Raw genomic sequence first — 19,121 nt, 5'->3', positions numbered from 1 at the left:
TATATCTGTGGACTCACACCACTACAAACCTTGTTTCGATACCCGTGGTGGGCAGAGCACAGATAGGTCATTGTGTAGCTTTGTGCTTAATTCAGAGCAAACAAACAAATAAACTTTGCGCGAAATTCGACATAAGCCCAACTAATCTATTTACATATCTTATCTAACAAGGCAAGTGCTTTCATTATCATTAGGTATACCATATTAACATTATTAAGGTACACAAACTATCTTATAAGTTACAAAGCGAAACTAAATAACGCAATAAAAGCTGTAAAATGACTAAATGTGTCAAAGCGTTGCGCACAGATGATAATTATAAATATCCGCTATGTGCTTCCTAAAAGCATTAAATACGTGATTCTTGAATCCTGAGACCAGAGATATTATGTGTAGATATATAATCGGTACACTTACACATGCACAATATAAAGTTAACTCTACTTCCGCCTGAGGTCGCTACGGATTGCACAAGGTACAAAGGTATAAATAATGACACAAGTTTACTAAAGTAGTTATTGACCACGAGATACTGCAAAGGGAAAGTAAATACTGGAATCTTTCGTTAAACAGTAGAGAAGAAAAGTGCATCTGTTAGTTTATTGAACTTTTTAATCTTTTCAGTAGGTAAGTTTAGATTGTCATAGTTCTTTTGGAAAGTTCGAAACTCATCAGTTTCTTTTATTACTTTAATATACACATTTTTTTTCAATGATAAAGTTTAATAAATTATTAAAGTAAGTAGGCTATTGTTTAAAACTTCTTAAATTATGTCAAGGCTGTTTAACACAAATAAAAAAGAAACAATATTTAATATATTGACATACATAAATTAAATATTCCTGGAAAAACATGCTCTAGCTCTTTATATAGAGTATATTTTCCGTCTAATGTTGGGTTCAGTGTTTTGTTATAGAACAGACAGGGTTTAGCTTTTCGTACTTCAAACGCATGGTCATATTACTTATATTATACTTTCTCTTAGTAAATCCACACCGATGGAAGTAAACAGATGGGCAGATATATTTATTTGTTTCTCCTTTGGCGCATTAATATAAATTAAAGAATCACTGTATATAAAACCATGTATCTATTACCATTTTACCTCTGAAGAAGACAGGTCCGCTGTTCGTAAATGCTTGAGATACTGAGTTTTAATGTGTGTATGTTTTGTTATAGCAAAGCCACATTAGGTTATCTGCTGTGTCCACCGAGAGTAATCGAATCCTTTATTTTAGCGTTATAAATTCGAAGACTTACCGCTGTTCCACCGGGAGACTTGGATTTTCATCCCTTTGTAATAAGACATCTTCAACTTAAGTTTTTTTATATGATGAATCTATTATATTATTTTTCTTAGGCCACGCTGTACCCCACGATTCATTACAATGCTCTCCTCAAAAGATAGTTAAATGACTGAACTTAAACAGATATTATACTTTAGGAGTTCCAAATATGAATGAAGTTTTTGAGTTTACAAAACAAAATGAAACACAGCACTACTCAAAATATTAAAACATAGATCAATATCTCTATCATACTTCATAAAATAATAAAATATAAATACCAAAGATTAAAAAAATGCACAACTTATACCAGTTTTGAATCGAAACGATCGCAGGGCCTAGGCACCTTTTGTTCGTAGGCCTTACCAGCCGTATAAGTTAATCCACAAGTTATATAAATTGTAGATATTTTAAGTAGACAGCGCGAACACTGTATGAATTAATATCTTTATCAATAATATACTAATACCCTGCAATATATTGAATTCTATTAAAAATGGCTTAGATGTGGATAAAATAATCAAATATTTCGCCGTTTTAAAAAATGGAAAGATTTATATTTAGTTTTTAAAACTTATTGACGATCAATAAATTAAAAAGAGGAAAAAATAACTATTTCATCTTCAATGTTTTGATTGGTTTGTTTGTTTGTCCGCATTTTGTTTGAGAAGTAACGGTGTTTCTGGTTTGAAAATTAGGTATTTATATGCGAATAATGTATACTTGCTGTTTATGCGTGTCAATACACTGTAGTTAAATATCAGCTGTGTACTTAGGTAAATCTGAGTACTCAAACTAATGAGTATATACAAAAATATGTCGTATAACTTAAAAATGTAACAACGTTTTACAGTCGAATGTGTTTTTCATGTTTTATGCTTATTATTTTTGGTTCTCTATGATTAACTTTTAAGAAAACATTTTCATAGGCTCATAGATTTCGTAGGCCCTAGGCACTGTGCCAATTGCTTAATAAATAATCCGGCCCTGCCTGATGGCTTCTCACATATCTTATTTTTTTGCGCTGAGTCAAAACACAACCAGCAACTCAGGGCCTCAAGCAATGAGTTTAATCTTATCCCTCGTTTACTTCAAACATCGAATACACGTCCCAAATGTTCCTTTTGTGTTCTCCAGTAATCGCACAAAAACAATTTGTGGATTGGATTTTGGTATCTCACAGTTTCCTTTTTCATAAAACCTACTAGGGCTAACCTAATTGAATTGTTTGTTGATTTGTTTGTGTTGTTTCTTTTTTCATATTAATGACTAAAATACTGAAGGCAATATACTTGCCAACATTTATTTCTGCTATTCGTTCGTTTCGATGTCTATCATGACGTTGTAGTTAAGGTACTCGACTTGCAATACAAAGATGGTGGATTTGAAGCTCTGTCACCGAACATGCTCACCCTATCAGCCGAGGAAACGTAATAATGTGACAGTTAATTTCACTATTTGTTGATAAAAGAGTAGCTCAATACTTGGCGGTGGGTACTGTTGAATAGCTGCTATCCTTCTATTCTATCACTGCTAAATTAGGAAAGGCTAGGGCAGATAGCTCTCCTGTAGATTTTGAGAAATTCAAAACAAGATCCTAAAATAATAAGTCCTTCGAAAGTACATAAAACACAGTATTTCCTTTCACAACTAAAATAATACTTCCTTTAGAAAATTCTATTTTTTGTAAATTTATTCAATAACCTATACAAATTTAAGTTGTGTTCTTGATATAATATATTTATTGACTTTGAATATATCTTTCAATGTTTATCTGCTATTTTAACTGGGTATTAACAAATGAGATATTAATATGTAAATTTGTTTAATGAGTTACTGCAAAAGGTATAATATTATCTTTTAGGTTTAGTAATCTCTCTGTTTAAATGTTGTTGTTTTTTTTAATATCAAAATGTTATTCTTAGTAATTTCAAAACCTCTATCTAACTTTTTCCAGATAAAAACAGTAAACTAAGAATTTACTTAGTTTTAATAATCTTTTAACTCTCATATTTTCACTGAAAATCAAGCGATACACAAGGTTTTCAGGAATATTTAATGTTATATGTTTGGGGTGATTACTGAAAAAAATTTACATATTGAAGTGAGTTTGTACGTTTACAAAAATGTCAGTTATAATTTTCTTTTCTGGTGAAAAACTTACCAAAACATGTAAAAAGGACAAGGATTTTTTATTTATTTCTAAAATTAACAACATAATTATTGGTTACCACAGTTGTATCCAGGTCGTTAAATTTTCTTCATAGTATATACACATGTTGATTCAATTACAATAGAGTACAATTAACAAGACAGTTTATTTTCTCAACCCCGTTACTACAGTACAACCTGTGATAATTTACCTTTAAAATACGCCACTATACGCACTTTATAGCTAAACTCATAATCACATGGTCTAGTTCTATCTCTATATAGCTAACTAAGCAAAATTACACTTTTGGCATGTATTTATAGCCCGACTGAAACCTATAATGTTCCAAACACGAAGAGATATTATGATACAATAATACTTAATTAAAACAATTAGAAAATCTTAAAGGTTCTGGTAATATGACGTAATAGTACAACAATCGCCATATCACAACAAGTAAACTACATATCGTGTGATTATAAAACAGTTTATAAACAAGCCTGCAATAAAATATCGCTTCTACAAAGCCCTATAGTTAAATCATAACACTCGCGTGAAACTTAAACAGTTATGTTTGTACATATATATCACTTGACATTTAGAATTCATAATCATAATAATTTTCATAATTCTCTCAAACATGGAACAGCTATGTATTTCAATTAAAGTCGAAAAGTTTTTCAATATTTATTTATTTACTTTGTTAATTCACTTACTTTCGTGAGTTTCTTGTTTCTTTTATTAGGAAATAAAAGTACACCCCTTAATCTTTTTACGACTTTATTAATACTATGGTTTAAACCTTGTATTTAAAAACTCCCTCTTATCATTTTTATAGACAAAGAATATGGACCAAACAATTTCGTGTCAAATTACTGTATTTAGTTTTGTTGTTTTTTAAATTTCTGTAAATTCATAGGGAGAAAAAAATTATGAACGATCACTTCTTTTATGTGTCGTAAACTAATATTATTTCAAATGATAAGTGTTTTTCAAAAGGTGAGAAGTATTGTATATTGTTTGTAATTTAGCACAAAGCTTCATAGTGGACTATCTGTGCTCTGCCCACATTGAGTATCGAAATCCGGTTTCTAGTGTTCTGAGTTCGCTTTGCCACTGGAAGTTATAGAAGTAAATAACATTCAATTCATTTGTCTAACGTTCCACTCTAACTCGTTGGACTTTAGGTATCTCCTCTAACAACAACCGGTTCATGCTTTTCCCTTCTATACATGAGTTTTTCACTTGACTACTCTGTTTTTCCTCTACTAATACGCCCATTAATTGTTTAATTTCTTCCCATTACATTAAGATATTCCTCAACTTTATCTTCTACGCAGGTGTTTCTCGCCTTTCTTCTGTTTTGTGTTTCACTTAAGTGTTCGTTATCCATTCATTCTCTTCCTACATTAGTAAGATGGCCCTTACCTGTCTATTCTCATGTACTCAGGTATATTTCACCTGTATATCCACTACCCCTTAATATAGACGTTCGCTGCCTGTTTTTTTTTTTCCTTTTCCACTGATATATTCATCACTCTTTGGTTGCATTAACTCTTCATTCTGTTTTTTTCAGACCGATGTTCGCCATCTATTTGTCCTCTTCTTCTTTCAGGCAAATCCTTCAGGGTTATTACACTTAGCCTTTCTTTCTACATCTTATTTGTAATTACATTTTCTTTCTACTTTACACCAATATTTCACACATTCCTAACGATATTGCTCTTAAAACACTTCCCAAATTAATGTACCCGCATTTTACTTCCCATTAAAATTCTGATGACCATATACTAGTTACATCTTTTACCTTCATTTATTAGACAAAACTTACATAATTTCTTTTAACATGTTTCTCTACAAGCTGAAAGTTAATTTCTTAAAGCAAACGTTTGCTTCAATAAAGGATATTCTTAACACACGAATCTAAAAATCTAAAAACTTTTACCAATCCTACGGTTGAAATGGCCACTCTTTCAGTATTTAATTTTAATTTCAGATTTTTACAGATATTTTCAAACAGAATTATTCGACCAGTTTTTCTTCTCCTACTTACACATACCAGTTTTTCTTCTCCTACTTACACGTACCAGTTTTCTCTCTCTTTTTCAAACTTTTCTTGTCTTATGGCCCGTTAGTTAAGGCGCTCGACTCGTAATCCGAGGGTCGCAAGATTGAATCCCCGTCACACCAAACATAATTGCCCTTTCAGCCATGGGAGCGTTATAATGTGACGGTCATTCCAACTATTTGTTGGTAAAAGAGTAGCCCAACAGTTAGCAGTGGGTAGTGATGACTAGCTGCCTTCCCTCTAGTCTTACACTACTATATTAGGGACAGCTAGCGCAGATAGCCTTCGTGTAGCTTTGCGCGAATTTCAAAAACAAACAATTCTTGTCTTACTAAGATATATTTTAAAATGGCGACGATACCTGATGAGGTCAATCATCAGAACCTTTCTGTTGTTGACTTTTATTCATCCTATTAATCAAATGTTTAGATCGAAAACTTGCTCAAAAAGTGATGCATTGTTACCTTGAGCTGTATCATACCGCATCGACTTATCTTGGCTTTCATTGTTAGTAAGTCCCCCGCTGGTACAGCGGTAAGTCTACGGATTTACAACGTTAAAATCAGGGGTTCGATTCCCCTTTGCAGACTAAGCAGATAACTTTATGACTTTGCTATAAGAAAACATAAACGCATATTTCATTTTTGCCCAGTTTTTTTCACACATTGAACTTTTTTAATTTGCAGGTGTCACATAGGAGCATTTTTATATTAAAGAAATACATTTTCTAAAGTTGTAAATTCGAATATATTAATTAATCTATGGCATGTACTAATTCAACCCTAGGTGTTAAGTGTTTGGAGCAGAATTCTTTCAAAAATTCTATTTACTGTTTTAAAGGGTCGTTCTATTGCATTCTACACTGCCTTATATGTCACAAACATCAGAGATTCCTTTCCACGTTAATGTCCTAGTTTTGTGATTGGTGAGTTGCATGGAAAGTAAAAGTAACGTAAAGCAGTTTTTCATTTTTATCTTAAGTTTTAACACTTGATGTGGAATACTTTTCTATAAGATTTTTTATTAACACTTATAATAGTTTGTATATGTAATTTATTTCAGAAAAATGTAAAAAATTACAATTTTCATTATTTATATATTCTACTTATTATTTCTTATTTTAGCGCATTTTATTTGTTTATTTCATTGAGCTCTTAGTAAAAGTGAGTTCTTCACCACTCACTTGTCTCTTTCATTTCATCATTAAGAAATATCCATATCTATTTTTTCATACATAAAATACTCAAGTCTCTCTCCGTTACCGTAATAATGTTACTGTGAGCCTTGCCCATTTTGAATTATGGAATACAACTTGTACATGTGGTTCAAAGTATTTGTCCTTCATCTCATGGAATACGACTTATACATGTGGTTCAAAGTATTTGTCCTTCATCTCATGGAATACGACTTATACATGTGGTTCAAAGTATTTGTCCTTCATCTCATGGAATACAACTTGTACATGTGGTTCAAAGTATTTGTCCTTCATCTCATGGAATGGTACATGTGGTTCAAAGTATTTGTCCTTCATCTCATGGAATACGACTTGTACATGTGGTTCAAAGTATTTGTCCTTCATCTCATGGAATACGACTTGTACATGTGGTTCAAAGTATTTGTCCTTCATCTCATGGAATACGACTTGTACATGTGGTTCAAAGTATTTGTCCTTCATCTCATGGAATACGACTTGTACATGTGGTTCAAAGTATTTGTCCTTCATCTCATGGAATACGACTTGTACATGTGGTTCAAAGTATTTGTCCTTCATCTCATGGAATACGACTTGTACATGTGGTTCAAAGTATTTGTCCTTCATCTCATGGAATACGACTTGTACATGTGGTTCAAAGTATTTGTCCTTCATCTCATGGAATACGACTTGTACATGTGGTTCAAAGTATTTGTCCTTCATCTCATGGAATACGACTTGTACATGTGGTTCAAAGTATTTGTCCTTCATCTCATGGAATACGACTTGTACATGGAGTTCAAAGTATTTGTCCTTCATCTCATGGAATACGACTTGTACATGGAGTTCAAAGTATTTGTCCTTCATCTCCAGTTTCTACATATTTAAATTAATTGCATTTCCTTTCTGTCTTCCCCTTTTTGACATTTGTTGACTTTTTATATATATTTATTCAACATAGATATATGTATTTTCTCTTTTCTTTATTTGTGTGTAAGTATATATATATATTACATAAATAGTGCCATATTTTTCTTTTGATTTAGATTTTGTCATGTGCCACAGAAGAAATGCTTGACTGTAATAATAATTTAATTTCTTTTTATACAAGACTGTTCAGTTTAAGAGTTATTATTTAGAATATTTAGTAATATATTTTTAATGACCGTTAATAGTTAATTATTTTAAGTGATAATTACGGCAAATTTCGTCATCTGACTCTATAAGAGTCGTACTTTATGTATGTAGTTTAATTATTGTAGAAAGGATTTGTAATGCTACTTCAAGCTTCTAAATTTGTCTCATTACGTGCAATATTATTGTTTCTAGAGAGTTATGTACTTCTAGATTTTTCTGTCGCGTATTATGTGCAGATATAGAAATGAGGAAGTTAGTGAAACTGAAGTTACACTGCGTGTGAATTAACTGTATTGTAATAACAGAGATAGAGAACAATTTGTGTTCTAGTGTAACTGAACTCGCCAGTGTTGACTTTGATGAAAAGAGAATTATTTAAAGGTATGGATATAACTAGTAACTAACAGGGTAAAGAAGTTTTATACATACCTCTGGCTTTATTTGAAAACAAATTAATTGCGTGCTATCCGTTTAGTTTTGAAATTTATCGTGAACAAGCCACAGACACTGACTGAAAGGAATCCAGCCATGAAAACCTGATAAAGGTATTTTAGTTTCTGCTTCAATCTTACAGGAGAAAAATTACTAAATACGTTTTATCAGTAACTATATAACAAAATACAACGAAGTTTAGTAGTCTGTCAATCTATAAAGAATTACAATGAACAGTAACATAACTTTTACTGGGAGTTTATTATAATTATTCGATCTGCATGTTTTTTTTGTTTTTTTAATTTCGCGCAAAGCTACTCGAGGGCTATTTGTGCTGGCCGTCCCTAATTTAGCGGTGTAAGACTAGAGGGAGGGCAGCTAGTCATCACCACCCACCGTCAACTCTTGGGCTACTCTTTTACCAACGAATAGTAGGATTGATCGTAACATTATAACGCCCCCACGGCTGTGAGGGCGACCATGTCTGGTGCGACCGGGATTCGAACCCGCAACCCTCGGATTACAAGTCGAGCGCCTTAACACGCTTAGCCATATCGGGCCCCGAGCTGCATGTATGACAATACGTATTCAGAAAGTAACAAGTATTTCTTTTCCATTTAGAATTTACTGTTCAACCACTTCAGACCAATCAAAAAAGACTCGCATCAGCAATTGCTACCAAAGATGCTTCTACTAAACACTGAATTAGCGGGTTGAATGTTTATATTATCAGCAAATTGCAATTTTTATACAATTTTTTTGCAGGTTTTGCTGACATTCAACCTACTTCATACATAACAGTTTTAAACTTGATCATTAGAGTTTTGAATACAAGTTCATTAAAAACATTGTTTATATTTGTATTGAGGTGGCTTTATTTATCTGTCATAAAACAAACAACATCAGGTAACATTAAGTTCTCAATCGTCAGTATACGAAACGTTTTTTGTAATTGATATATCAAGTTGTTTGGTGTTGTTATTACAAAGAATGCAATGGACTACATTTTAAAAAAATACGAAAGGATATATTGTACTCGTCAGATTCAAGGCCAATTAATCAGAGTTCTAATTATAAACCTAACTGTTCTTTCTTGAACATACAGTACACCTTTAGCTTATTTCAGACATAACAAAACTTAATTAACAATTGTATAATTAATGAAACACTGATAGCGAGACTTATTTAATGTCATGTTTTAAAATTAATGTGCATACACAAATGTTTATGTATTAATTTTGACAGCATGTGTAACCAACCATTGTTTGGATACGGTATTCTTGACTTCATCCTATATCTTCGAATAGAACGTCACTTTTGTTTATTCTTCTTCTGAACAAAATGAGCTATCAGAAAGTATTTGAGGCTTGAATCCTTTTTATAATTCATTTACCTGTATGTGTGATCCTGTCTGTTTTACCTGGAATGGTATTCTTGTGATATGGCTTGAGTCATAAAATTTGTGATTACGAACGAAATGGCATCTTTTTCATGTGGCTTGTTTCATTAGATTTGTTTTATTGATAGAACCATATTCGTTGTAAAATCTGTATCTTCAAATATATATTCTTAATGTGGCTGAGCAGTTAGATTTGTGTTTTAGAATAGAGTATTTTCAGAGATATGCCTAAAGTTTTCAGACCTATACTACAAGCAACTTTTCATACATTGCTGCGAACAGTATTTGAAGTAACAAGTAAGAAACTCTAGTCAACTATGCTAAATGTCTAACTGACTGAGTGTCATCTTTTATGTCAAAATCAATCAATACTTTTAAGCTTACATTTATGTGTCTAGTCACTATATTGTGTTAAGTGCAATGCACGTGTAGCGACCTCTCTTGCGTGCTGAGGGCGTGTTTTATCAAACGCATCATCTTGGTTACACATACATTAAATTGTTATTACAATTATGTTCCAACGCTGCTAATGGCCACTTGAAATAAACATTTAGAACTAAAATCTGCGTGTAATACTGCAAACAAACACCAGCCCTGCACATTGTTTGTTCTTTTACTATTGATGTTATTCCAGGAATAATCTTCCTAAAATAGCGGTGAGCTCAATGTTAATTCATTTTTTTATTGATTATTTCATCTGCCACTACTTGAATTTTACGTTTTCTGATTTTCGTAATATTTTTCTTGCAAGCATGTTTTTCAGTCATGAACTTTGGTAATATAACGTTTCTGTTCCTTTACAAAAGATGAAATAAACGTTGTTATAATAGTACAATAAACTAAACGTTGGAAAATTGGAAATTACAAGTGAAACTACAAAGTTTGTGTTGAATTGTATTAATCGGAGATATATCATTACCGTTCCGCTAATTTGTTAGAAAAACTGGCTGTCTCTGTATCAAAATCTGTATATCTATATATTTTCCATCGGGGTTAAAGTAACTACTTATAAATACTGCATTAGAGAAGGGTATTGCAAAGAATTAATGAATGATTATATTGTAGTTTTTATATATGTTATATGTATCAGCAAATTCTCTGGTTATTGGCATCTGGAAGAAGTAATGTTACAGAAGTATTATGGTTATTTTCGACCACTATGCCTTCTTTCCGCTGAACAAAGTTATTGTAAGACAATAGGGATTCAGAATGCTAGACTGTGTTTGTGACGTATCTAATTTTCTGTCTATCTATATTACATTTTTGTTTCTATTTTCTACGTGTGCGTGTCGATCTGCCTATCTTATAATAAAATACTAGTTGTTTTTATACCATATATACATTCGTTTATTTCAGAAACACTGAATCGAGCTTGTAGCTTTGACAATAAAAATAAAGAATTGCTTATAAAAACATCAGTAGTCCATAGTTTGAACATTCGGTTCTCGTACACAAACTAATGAATACTGCTCTTTCGTTTCCAAATGCTAGTGTTAAAGTCCGTGTTATCAAACGGCCCTGGTAAATTATGCATGTAATAACGTGAAATGGTTACCCTCACAGCGCTGTCAGGCACAACTAGAAACTGCTGGCGAACAAAAATGTATGTGTGAAAATATATGTCCCCAGTGTATATTTATACGGTTATAAATAAACTCCAGTATATCTGTACAGCAGTTTACATTTTAATGGCAGGCATTCTGTCTCTACACATTGCTAATCGTTATATTTCTTCTCACTTTCGTAAATGTAGTACTTGGCAAAATAATACTGGGCGTTACAATTTAGCGAAAAGTTACACTTGCATAGTGTTCGTTGTCGCCGATAAAAACTGTGAAAGATAAAATATTTTTCCAGGAATCAGCAAAACAACAACAACAATAATAATAACAAAACACTGGAACATTATTATTCCACGCACATGATTGTATAAATGATCTTAAGCCTGCTAAGTATTTGAATATCTTGTTTCTATTATGCTGTTCGCCTGAATATCACATGTTATTCAGAAGCTTGATCTTTCGTATCTTCCTAATTCTTTGTTTGCATAATTTACTTATCCCTGAATAAGTGAGACATGATTCAATCGGTAATATGGTAAGGAAAAACAAGTTTTAATATTAGCTTCAATATTTGGATAATAATGCAACAGTCAGTTTATTTTTGTCATCCAGAAATGCAAATTTGATAATATTGTTATGACCATATGGTTTTGACCTTTAGTTAGTTATTATAATAGCCAATTGCAATTTACTATTGATCGATAAATTTATAAAGTTTTTTTTTAAATAAAAGGGGCATACTTTAGATTTTGCTAGTTAAAGAAATCATGTTATACATTTTTCTCGAATTAAGGTTTACATGTAATATTCAATCAGTAAACTTCACACTTTACGTAAATAAGAGTAAAATAACCTCAAATATTAATAAAATAATAAATGCAACATGTTTTGTCCTGGAAAATATCTCTCTTTAGACTGTATTTTAACCTTTTTTCTTTATAGGGGTGAAAAAGATCATGACAAACATGTACAAGTTGATTGTAACAATCACAGCCATAACTGTACAGATGACGTCATTGAGAGGAGGGTTAGTGTTTGATGACATTGTTGCCATCAGAGAAAATCGTGACGTCCGATCAACAATGTCCTCCTTAAATCTGCTTTTTAACGATTTCTGGGGAACTCCATTGCACAAGGTTCGGTTTGTTTTTCGAGAATACTATTTCCAGAGAACAAAATACACAGAATAATTTGAGAGTTAATTTAATTTCTTTTTTTAAGTCACCCGCCCAACTTCTTTTTTGTTCACTTTGGGAAAAAAATAAGGTTAAAACACTGAACGCACTAAGTAAAGTGATCATAAGGCCTCAATTTTTCCTAAAAACAAAATGGAAAGTTATTGTACATCCGGATGAAAAACTCGTTAATTACATTTTGATGCTTTATAAACCTTTCAAATATCAAAATATTCTTCCGAATAATTTAACATTAAACAAAAAATTCCAATAAAACTATTTAACGATACATTGTTTTAATTATCTGGTAGTAAATTAGGAAATAAGTGTTTTTATGTTTAAAAGAAGTATAATTACTGTTTTCATTATTATTTTAGGAACAAAGCCATAAATCATATCGTCCTTTAACAGTTCTCACTTTTCGATTGAACTACATTTTCCACGGATTACATCCATTAGGTTATCACGTAGTCAACGTGTTGCTCCACATTTCAGTGTGTCTACTGTTTCAAAGGTAAAACATGAAAATGAGTGTTTTACTAAATTCCTGCTTCACACTATTCTTAGATAAAATGTAAAACTATAATTTAAAATGTATCTAGTGTCTTATTATATTCTATAGAGTGTATAAATTTACGTAATTCAAGCACGAACCAGTGGGTTAACGTGTATCATTGTCTTGCTCTTTACTGCATTCTATACTATTCCAAAGCAAAACAAACTTTAAACTCGTGTAATCAGTGTGTTACCCTCTGCTATATTGGGTCTGATATTCCACAGGTAATATATGAAACTCTATCATTACACATTTATATTATATCCTGTGCGAGAGCGTGTTTGCAAGTTTACAGTTAAGATATGAGCCGTCAGGTTATTATGAAATTAATGGCCCATTCAATTTCATGCCTCTCGAAACGTTCACAACGTAGCGGTATTGTGCTTCTGTTTGGTTCATACAAGTAAGCCTAAATGTATTTCAGAGGGAGAGAGAGAGACAGCAACTTGTTTGATTTTGTTTGTTTACATGGTTTTAAAATCTGTTTTCATCGTAACCAGAATTTATTGTGTATTTGGCATTCGAAATTATCTTTTCTTAATACTAGTATCTGTTCAGAATTTGTCAATGCACACTTTCTTGTATGAACAGAATAAAACAATTTAATTCACTTGAAAGTTAAATCAAAGCATATAGCTGATGCTCATAATACGCATTATATAAAAAGCCTGATAACTGGAACCGAAAGATTAAAATGATAACTTATATTAATGTACGACTTACCATTTGTTTTGTTTTCTTTATTGTTATCAAGAATGTGCAACCTGTTTTTATCGCATCTTACCAGCCTTGTCGCAGCATTGCTCTTTTCCGTCCATCCCATACACACTGAGGCGGTAAGTAATCCATGTTTTATTAGTTTTATCCCAAATACATTGAGGCGGTAAGTAGTAATCCATGTTTTATTAGTTTTATCCCACACGGACTGAGGCGGTAAGTAATCCATGTTTTATTAGTTTTATCCCACACACACTGAGGCGGTAAGTAATCCATGTTTTATTAGTTTTATCCCACACACACTGAGGCGGTAAGTAATCCATGTTTTATTAGTTTTATCCCACACGGACTGAGGCGGTAAGTAATCCATGTTTTATTAGTTTTATCCCAAATACATTGAGGCGGTAAGTAGTAATCCATGTTTTATTAGTTTTATCCCACACACACTGAGGCGGTAAGTAATCCATGTTTTATTAGTTTTATCCCACACACACTGAGGCGGTAAGTAATCCATGTTTTATTAGTTTTATCCCAAATACATTGAGGCGGTAAGTAGTAATCCATGTTTTATTAGTTTTATCCCACACACACTGAGGCGGTAAGTAATCCATGTTTTATTAGTTTTATCCCACACACACTGAGGCGGTAAGTAATCCATGTTTTATTAGTTTTATCCCACACACACTGAGGCGGTAAGTAATCCATGTTTTATTAGTTTTATCCCACACACACTGAGGCGGTAAGTAATCCATGTTTTATTAGTTTTATCCCACACACACTGAGGCGGTAAGTAATCCATGTTTTATTAGTTTTATCCCACACGCACTGAGGCGGTAAGTAATCCATGTTTTATTAGTTTTATCCCACACACACTGAGGCGGTAAGTAATCCATGTTTTATTAGTTTTATCCCAAATACATTGAGGCGGTAAGTAGTAATCCATGTTTTATTAGTTTTATCCCAAATACATTGAGGCGGTAAGTAGTAATCCATGTTTTATTAGTTTTATCCCACACACACTGAGGCGGTAAGTAATCCATGTTTTATTAGTTTTATCCCACACACACTGAGGCGGTAAGTAATCCATGTTTTAGTTTTATTTACACACACTGAGGCGGTAAGTAATCCATGTTTTATTAGTTTTATCCCACACACGCTGAGGCGGTTCGTAATCCATGTTTTATTAGTTTTATCCCACACACACTGAGGCGGTAAGTAATCCATGTTTTATTAGTTTTATCCCAAATACATTGAGGCGGTAAGTAGTAATCCATGTTTTATTAGTTTTATCCCACACGCACTGAGGCGGTGCATGACCTACGTTATATAAGTTTTCGTCCAAAGTACACTGAGACGGTTCGTAATCCACGATACATTAGTTTTCTTTTATACACGCTGAGGCGGTTCGTAATCCACGATACATTAGTTTTCTTTTATACACGCTGAGGCGTTTGTTATCCACGATACATTAGTTTTCATTTATACACGCTGAGGCGGTTCGTAATCCACGGTACATTAGTTTTCTTTTATACACGCTGAGGTGGTTCGTAATCCGCGATATTTTAGTTTTCTTTTATACACGCTGAGGCGGTTCGTAATCCACGATACATTAGTTTTCTTTTATACACGCTGAGGCGGTTCGTAATCCACGTTACATTAGTTTTTTTTTATACACGCTGAGGCGGTTCGTAATCCACGATACATTAGTTTTCATTCGATACTCATTCAGGTCGTACGTATTCATTTAGTTATTGATTGTTTTATGCATTGTTTTCTTATAAAATAACACGGAAACAAACGAAATTGCTTTCAGACGTATGTCATTAAAGTAAATAAAAACAATTACTTAAGGAAATTCTATATTTTAAAAATTCAAGTTCTGTAATTTCTTGTACAAAATTTTAACAACGCATGAAACACGTTACAGCGCTGGCTCAAGTTATACTGTCAAAAAATCTACAAAAACGTTCAATAATTTTATAAATATTGTCTTGGTTGGTTGAAGCCTTATAATCCTTTGTTAAACACCGAGTAATAATTATGTACAATTTTGTATAACAATGCATTAAAAATGGTTACTTGTGATTAAATTGAATAGTCATGATATGTAAGTAATAATGTTTACTAAATCTCAAATATTTAATTTTAATGTGATTTTGCAAAATAATGTTATTTAGGTTATTCTTTAAAAACTGTTAAAAGGAGAGATGTGTACTTCCAGGATAAAAATGAAAACAGTTTAATGGCTACATTATTGTGTGATAACACTTTTTTGGTTCAATTAAGTGAATGCTGTACGATATATCAGTACTACATTCGTTACTGTTATAAAAAATTTGACTCTTTGAACATGATGATAAGTAAAGGATAATTTTTGAACTTATAATACATGCATGATTGTATAATTTAGGTGGCCAGTGTCGTAGGTAGAGCAGAAATTCTATCAGCAATTTTCTTCGTTAGTGCCTTTATCCGTTACGTACAAGAAATTCGAAAACGTGAATATAAAGGTATAGTAGTAGAGTCGGACATGTAAAGCTGTAAACAGGTATGATCAAGAGCTTTCTATTGTGGAAGATATTATCTTTTTTGCTCTAAAACATAAATAATTCGTTATAATAATGATCAGCAAATAATTTCAAACTTATGTTTAAACAGTGAGTGATGAACCGATAAAAGGTTTGATTGATTGATTGGTTGGAATTAAGCACAAAGTTACACAATAGTATTAAAACCCCGTTTATAGAGGTGTAAGTCCGCAGATATCAATAAAAAGAAAATAAATTAGTGAGTTAAGCAACGGATTCTAGATTTCCAGCGGTTAATATGAAGTGATTTTAGTATTACAATGGATTAATTTTAACCTTCAAGAAAATTTTGCATATGTTAATGCAGAGAAGGAATAATATTTTTTGATGGATTTACTATCATATATCTATTTTAATATCGATGTTTGTTTAAGTTAAATGTATATTTATAATTGTACATAACTTATACTGTTAAATCTGTATCATGAAATTCCCGCCTATTTGCTAAAGTTGTAGAAAGTTCTCGCGTGTAAGAATCATCCTAGTCAATACTGTTCTGCAGACTTAAATTTCTAGAAACTTTCCTCACGCCTATAAATGTAACCAATGCGATGCACCAAAATACAATATATATTGGTTTGCTAAAGTTGGTATACTATAAACATGAGAAGCTGTAATTGTGATTAACGCTTATTGATCGGGCACGCCATAATACTCACCAACTGAGTGTATAATGTTACACCATAGTGCAAAGCAGCTGGGTGTATAAAAGAAAAAATCATTGCAAGCCCAACAGCATCAACTAACTATTAAAATAGTATGATACGACTTATTGTACATGAGTCCACAAACCTGGGTAACGTCCCTCTTAAAATATCACATACATAAGTTTATAGGTCAGTACATGGTTAAACCAGGTTAAAAATTATCTGGTATTAGTGCGTTTCTTAATGATCTTATATCTGACAGTTCCCTGCTGGTACAGCGGTAAGTCTACGGATTTACAACCCTCAAATCAGGGGTCCGATTCCACCTTGGTGAACTCAACAGATAACCTGATGTAGCCTTGCTACAATAAAAGCACACTCACTCTTATGTATAATAAATAAATCTTAAGAACAAATTTTAAAATAATGTATTTTTGTAATCTTTATTTTGGCGTTCAGTATCATGGTTTAGTGTATTAAATGGCATAATCGAATAATAATATATTGTTTGGAAGAAATTGATGTATACGAACGAAATTAACTTACGTTATCCATTTTTTCTGGCAGGATGGCGCTGTTGTTTAGAAACCTTAACAATGGGCGTAACAGGAATGCTTTGCAAAGAACAGTGTTTAACAGTTTTGATCGTCTGCAGTATCTATGACTTAGCTCATGTGAGCTTGCTTTTTTCTTTCACTCTAAAGTAAAGAAGCGAAATGTTGATTTAATAAAATATGTGTTGAAAGTGGCTTAATCAACCACGAAAGTGTTATTTTCTAGAATAAAAAATGTTATTCGCATTTTAAAAAGAAACTTTGTATTAATAAGATAATGAAATAAATATTTTGTTACTGTACTTCAAGCTATTCATTTTTGGAAAACTCACTTGTCCATAAAATCCTATATCACAATGTTTGTTGAACTAGAACCATTGATAATTCTTTAATTCAGCATATTATCTCTCTATTTCATATCTTGAAGCACATCCCGCTAGGTAAAAGGATGTTTTCTCCATGGATACGACAGTCCCTCTGGAGAGTAGGATTTCTCCTCGTGTCTGTTGGTTTTCTTTTAACTCTACGATTAAAACTGATGGGATGGAAATTACCAGTTTTTAACAGGTTAATAAAAATGACGCTTTTTTACAGTTGTAAGTTTGTCGTTTCTTTAACAGAATTTCTTTTAATATCGATTTTTAGCCGAAGGGGGATTATTCAGTTACTTGCTATTCTTAATCAGGAATGTCTGAGCAAATTAATAATTATTTCTGTTCATTGATTCTAAAAAAAAATCCATATAATGAAATATATTCAATAAACTGTTGTGAACATTTGAACTGTTAAAAAGCATTTATTACTTTTTATATTTAATAATTATCTGTTTGAAAGTCCAATTGCATGCAGGAAACTCTTCAGATTAAACTCTAAATAATCACCTCTGAATGTTACAACCAAAATTAAAATTGGAGTTTCGAATTTTTTAAACTTTCCTTGAATTAAAACAAATGTTAACATTTGTATTTATCACTTTATGCTGTTTATGATATTTTGATTCAATGTTCAAATTCATAAACGAAATAATTTGTTATCCATATTGAGCTCTGATTTTGGATCTTGTCTTAAAAATATAGTTATTATTGAACTCATCCATCCTCGTGTGCTCCAGGTTTGATAATCCAGCTTCTGTCTCATCATATCCGGTACGACATCTCACCTACAATTATTTATTGTCCCAAAACATTTGGCTATTACTATTTCCTTATGACTTGTGCTGTGATTGGACGATGGGAACGATTCCTCTGGTAGAAACATTCTGGGATGTCAGAAATATTAGTACACTCGCAATGTATGTTGGTTTTATCAGCGTGTTGAGTGTTACAGTATTTAAAGGAAAGGAATGGAAATCACTTCTTGCGGTAAGAAAATTTAATATACCAAATTACCTTTCAAGTTTTGAGATGTAGGGTCGAATATCTGTTATGACAATGATTCAATATCTTATAAAAATCACTTCTTATTATTGGAACTTTAGCAAACACTGTCAGTATTTGGTGGCTTGGCAATATATATTTAAAAAAAATTACAACCTTATAATTTACCTTGGTCAAAAAGCTAGAAGTTCTCAGATTTCAGGAAGTTACCAAAAACTATGACCTTTAAAAAAAATAGTATGCAAACGTTTGTTTTTTAACAGCCATTAATCTCCACTGG

General features: G+C 32.1%; 1 protein-coding gene across 1 annotated transcript in view; it reads left to right on the top strand.

The window, feature by feature from the left end:
* The first annotated feature begins 531 nt into the window (after positions 1-531).
* LOC143230949 (protein O-mannosyl-transferase Tmtc3-like) overlaps positions 532-19,121 on the top strand; it is a 62,151-nt gene continuing 43,561 nt past the window's right edge. The window contains exons 1-8 of the mRNA XM_076465302.1: positions 532-627; positions 12,171-12,364; positions 12,781-12,917; positions 13,714-13,795; positions 16,087-16,186; positions 17,479-17,585; positions 17,893-18,032; positions 18,577-18,826. Coding sequence (XP_076321417.1) covers positions 12,185-12,364; positions 12,781-12,917; positions 13,714-13,795; positions 16,087-16,186; positions 17,479-17,585; positions 17,893-18,032; positions 18,577-18,826 — 996 coding nt within the window. The 5' untranslated portion in view covers positions 532-627; positions 12,171-12,184. The remainder of the gene's footprint in view (positions 628-12,170; positions 12,365-12,780; positions 12,918-13,713; positions 13,796-16,086; positions 16,187-17,478; positions 17,586-17,892; positions 18,033-18,576; positions 18,827-19,121) is intronic.

The sequence above is a fragment of the Tachypleus tridentatus genome, chromosome 10 (genome assembly GCF_004210375.1).
Source record: "Tachypleus tridentatus isolate NWPU-2018 chromosome 10, ASM421037v1, whole genome shotgun sequence".
Taxonomy (NCBI): Eukaryota; Metazoa; Arthropoda; class Merostomata; order Xiphosura; family Limulidae; genus Tachypleus; species Tachypleus tridentatus.
Note: the sequence above shows the minus strand (reverse complement) of the source record. Positions and strands in the feature narration are given on the sequence as shown.